General features: G+C 35.6%; 1 protein-coding gene across 1 annotated transcript; it reads right to left on the bottom strand.

Annotated features, from left to right (window-relative positions):
- Positions 1 to 148: 148 nt before the first annotated feature.
- LOC120255674 (MDIS1-interacting receptor like kinase 2-like) lies at positions 149 to 2,843 on the bottom strand. The gene is made up of 3 exons (XM_039263445.1): positions 2,641 to 2,843; positions 1,833 to 2,598; positions 149 to 652 (listed from the first exon to the last, which is right to left on the bottom strand). Exons 1-3 carry the CDS (start codon positions 2,841 to 2,843, stop codon positions 149 to 151), a joined length of 1,473 nt encoding a protein of 490 aa, XP_039119379.1.
- Between the last annotated feature and the right edge of the window lie 2,443 nt (positions 2,844 to 5,286).

The following is a 5,286-nucleotide window of genomic DNA, read 5'->3' as shown; positions in this document are numbered from 1 at the left end:
TTCAAAGATGTATACATACCTGGTGCTATGTACCCATATGTGCCCGCAAGCAAACTCCAATGTGATGAATTTGGTTTTAATACTCAAGAAATACCAAAGTCTGCAACACAACCCTTGAACTCTTTATCCAAAAGAATATTGTTGCTTGTTATGTCTCGATGACGATAGGTGGATCACAATCATGATGTAAGTAAGATAAAGCTTGAGCAATGTCTCGTACAATGTTGACTCTCTTGATCCAATCCAACTCCATTTCTCCCTGTTCAGATCTAAGAGTGGCACCCAGGCTTTTTCTCTCCATATATTCATATGCAAGAAAACTGATTTTATCAGTTGAGCAAAAACCATAAAACCTCACAATATTCCGATGCCAAATTTCAATTAATGCTTGTATTTCATTATGAAAAGCTTGCTCATTCACTTGGGCTTCTTCTTCTTCTTTAATTTTCTTGATAGCATCTGTTACTCCTGATGATATTGTTACTTTATAGACAATGCTACAAGCTCCTGTACCAATTTGATACTTCTCATCAAAATTTTCGGTTGATCTAATAATCGCTTTGTATGCTTCCTTTCCATGATTTACTCCCCAACTAGAGAAGAAATGTTCATCAAATTCTTTCCTTGTGTCATTTGCACTGGACTTCTTTCTCTTATAATAAAGCAATGTGAATACGCCAATTATCAAAAATAAGATGCCCAATATCAAAATAACAATCATGATAACCATTTTGTAACGTCTTTGTACATCACCTCTACTTACTAACTATGATTGATGACAAGGAGATAAGCCATGCACTAGACCACATAAGCCCTTATTGTGGGTAAACCACTCAAGGGAAACTCTTTGAAAGAAATGGTTCTCCAGCACAGGACCTTCTAGGAAATTGTAAGATAAATCCAATGATGTTAAGCCTGTCATTGATTGAAAAGAAGTTGGAATGTGACCAACCAACTCGTTATGTGATAAATTCAACTCTTTCAACATCATTAAATTGACAAGCTGTGGTGGTATTTCTCCTGTGAATAAATTGTCACTCAACTCTAGGACTTCCACGAAGTTCAAACAACCAAGTTGAAAAGGGATGGCTCCACTTAGCTCATTACTACCCAACTTGAGTGAGATCAATTTAATGCAATTCTCCAACCATATTGGTATTTCTTCTCTCAAATTGTTGCTTGACAAATCAAGAGCTTCTAATAAAGATAGATTTCCAAGTTTTGGCTGTATGGTTCCCGTGAAATGATTGCTGCTCATGTTTAGGTAGTATATATTAGATAACTTGCCAAACTCTCTTGGGATCTTTCCCTCGAGAATGTTGAATGAGATATCAAATCGTTGCAGCTTTGGCAATTGACTAATTTCCAAGGGTATTAATCCGCTGATTCTGTTGCTCGAGATTTTAAGGCTTATCAAGTTGAGGCATGCTCCCTAAGATGGTGATAAAATGCCAGACAATCTGTTAAAGCATAGATCAATATAATCCAAGTGCAAATGAACACCAAAGCTTTGAGAGAAGTCTCCAGTGAATTGGTTTCTTCAAGCCAAACTCTGACAAAGTTTGTTGAATTTATCAAACTTATCGGAATAGGACCTTGGAAATTATTGTATTCCAAGGAAAGATTTAGAAGAAACCTCCTTTGGCCAAATTTGGTGGTAGAATGCTAGAAAGATTATTGTTTAATAATTGAAATTTATCTAAATTTGTGAGGTTCTTAAATTCATCTGGCACTTTACCAAAAAGATGGTTGTTTGATAAATTTAACAAAAGAAGACCCTTCAAATTTCCTAGAGATGGAGGAATGATGCCAATTATTTTATTGCTAGATACGTAAAGAGGTTCAAACTTGGTCAAGTTTCCAATGCTTTGTGGGATTGGACCAGTTATTCGGTTGTCAGATATTGCAAGATCTCTCACGTTCACTAGATTCACAATCTCACCAGGAATGGAACCCTTTATGTTATTGCTCTGTAAGGAAAAAGCTTCAAGCTTCAGCAGATTTCCTATGTGGCTTGGTATGGACCCATATAATTGGTTGTCATAAAGGTTTAACCAGCTTAGTTCAGTCAAGTTTCCTATGCCTACAGGGATGGAACCTCTTATATTGTTACTCGAGACATCAAATTTCTTGAGATTCACCAAATGTCCAATCTCACGAGGGATGGATCCAGTGAGGTTATTTCTCCATAGATATAAAAAATTGAGTTTGGTCAAGTTTCCTAACACTGGAGGGATGGAACAAACTAAGAAATTACTAGAGATGGTTAGCCAATTCAGGTTCCAAAGCTTTCCAAAAGAAGGAGGTATGGAGCCACTTATCTGATTAAACGAGAGCGATAAGGTCATGGGCCTTGTCATATTACCGAACTCTGATGGGATGATGCCTGTGAGACTGTTGACGCCGAGATCAAGGATGGTGAGCTTGGAGAGAGATGAAATGGCTGCAGGGATGGAACCATGTAGATGGTTGTTACTGAGATTGAGAACTCTGAGTGATGGTAGAGATGAGAAGTTGAGAGTCTCCAGCTTCCCTTCCAGTCCCAATCCAGCTCCCAGTTGGACCCTGGTGATGGTTGCCATGTGATGGCCATTATATCTGCAAGTGATTCCAGCCCAGTTGCATGGACTGGTCTTTTACGTTGATGTTAAGAAGTTCTTGTGTTTCAAGCTCCGCCTTCCCTTAAAGAAGAACACTCCCTTGGGCTTCAATATTTGAAGCTGTTGCCATGTTGAAAACAGTGAAACAGAGATGGAGAAGATCAGTACCACCAGTGAAAGTACCATCATCATCATCATCAATGTTGGGAAGGTGGCGAACTTTGAGGGAAGCCGTGATTTCATGTTGAAACTATATATTATTCCTAGAAAGCCTCTAGACATGTTCTTGTGATTTTGTCAGGAGGGCCTTGAGAACCTTTTATAGCATCACAGAATTGAAGATAATTGACATAATAATTAATATCATTTTAAAAATAAGCATTAATTATTGTTAGAATTCAATCACACTCATCGCTAGGAAAGAGTCGAAAGACAATCATGACTACCAAGTCTTGATTAGTTGTCACATCTTGCCGTTTTATTTTTTAGACAATCACATTGTCTCACTCTATTAATATTAATCGGAAACTCTAATTAGATTGGAAGGATTTTTCAAAACACTAATTCAATTAGAATGATTTTACCAATACTCATAACTGGTCATATTCTATTGAAAATGGCCCCTCATTTTTTATTTCCCTTTACTTTACTTTGCTCTACAAATATATCCTGTAATGAAATTTACTAAAAAAAATAATTATTTATTTCAATAGTATTTAAATTCATTTATTTATTGTGTATTTTTTGTGTAAAAATTTTTGTTTGATTATATATATTTGACCCAATTAATTTAGGATTCACTACACCATATAAGGCTATCCACGGTGTTTTTTACGGCCTTTAGCGGCATTTTTAAACGCTGCTAATCTATCTTCCGGTACATTCGGCAAACGCCGCGAGTAGCGCCGCTAAAGTAAAAGTCAGTAAATTAGCGCCGTTTTTTATAACTAAACGCCGCCATGTTAGTGCCGTTTATTAAATAAATGCTGCCTGAATCTGGAAACAAAGGTCACTGTAAGGCAACAATATGCCGGCGGTTTTTTAAAAAAACGCCGCTATAGTGGCGGCGCTTTATATACAAACGCCGGTAAATGGATGGGGGGGCATTTTTTAAAAAGCCAAATTTAACGGCGTTTACATTATCAAACTCCGCTATGAAGGTAGCGTTTTTCCGTAAACACGCCACTAATTTAGTGGTCTTTTATTCATGAACGGCACTAATATTATGGCGTTTTAACAATAAACGCCGCTAAAATAATGGTGTTCACAACAAAAAAAAAGCCACGAGTTTGCCCACCTATAAATACTATTTAATGCCTTAACGGCGTTTATGTGGTAAAACGCCACTAAAATAGTGGCGTTTTTTATAAGAACGCCACAAATTAGGGAATTTAAATTTACAGATTATTGTTGTATTTGGACGGCGTTTTCATTAAAAACACCGCTAAAGTTGATTATGAATACGATTTCTTGTAATTTTTTTTTTTTATTTTTTGCATTTTTACAAAAAGAAATACTAGTAAAACACCTGGATTAAACACTCAAGATACCAACAATCACACATACTTATTTATGTACACAAACACAATTGTTGATGTTCAATAATTTCAAGCCAATTAGAAGTCACAAACGTCTTTGATATTCTACCATAATACAAAAGCAAATAAAAAGTAACTAACATTAGTAAATAGTTATAGGTTTGTGATTCTTGTCTTACTCCAAATAAAACCATAATACAACTGGAAAATAGAGATAAATAAAAGTCCTCCACAGCATGATCAAAACCGCCACTGATCTCTAGAAGGCTGATTCTGCAATTAAAAAAATTATAAGAAAATATTCCACAATGAATTTAAAATTATAACAAAATAGATACAAACACAATAATATTGGCACTTTCGAAATACCTGTGACTGAGAAGTTGAGCTAGCTATGTCAACTCCAGGGATAGTTACTCCAGGAAAACGATTTTGTAAAAACCCAAGAAGAGCATTATATCGAGCATGTTCTTGCTAGCGTTCTTGCTCACGTTGCGCACCTTCTTCATCACGTTCTTGCTCATGTTGCGCACATTCTTGGTCTCGCTCCTCTTTCATTTGTTGCATTTGTTGTTCCATTTGATGAAATCGCTCAGTAAAATCACTTGATTGGGTTCTTGAGGAAGTATAATTTCTGCTACTCGTACCCCCATAATAACTTTTGGGTGTTGGACCTAATCCAACCCCTCTTACTCGCCCACATCGTTCTTTTCCAATAAGTTCTGTCAGAATTTCAGTTTCAACCATCTGCATATCCTCATCTATTGTTTCACATTCAGCTAACTTTTCATTTGCCTTCTCCTATATATATTGAAAAAATTATTTTAAAGAAATAATATATTTCAAAACAAATTACGAGTTAAGGAATTCTTAAAACATAATTATTGCCATAATTTGTTCAGTTTCCACGTTCATGTGAGAACCATCCTTTTTTGGTATGAGTTGCTTTAAACAATTCAAGGCGTCCTACTTTTCTTCCACTGTTAACCTCCTACAAGTATTTAAAAAAAAAATTTCAAATCACAAACATCAAGAGATTAACTTTAATACATCATTAAAATACAAATGAAAGTAAAAACAACATTTATAACTCACAGTAGCAATTTAATGCTCAATATATATTTGCTTACCATTTCCTTTTCCTTTCT

The sequence above is a fragment of the Dioscorea cayenensis genome, unplaced genomic scaffold, assembly GCF_009730915.1.
Source record: "Dioscorea cayenensis subsp. rotundata cultivar TDr96_F1 unplaced genomic scaffold, TDr96_F1_v2_PseudoChromosome.rev07_lg8_w22 25.fasta BLBR01001128.1, whole genome shotgun sequence".
Lineage (NCBI taxonomy): Eukaryota > Viridiplantae > Streptophyta > Magnoliopsida > Dioscoreales > Dioscoreaceae > Dioscorea > Dioscorea cayenensis.
The sequence above is the reverse complement of the archived record's forward strand: the minus strand, read 5'-3'. Positions and strand labels throughout refer to the sequence as shown.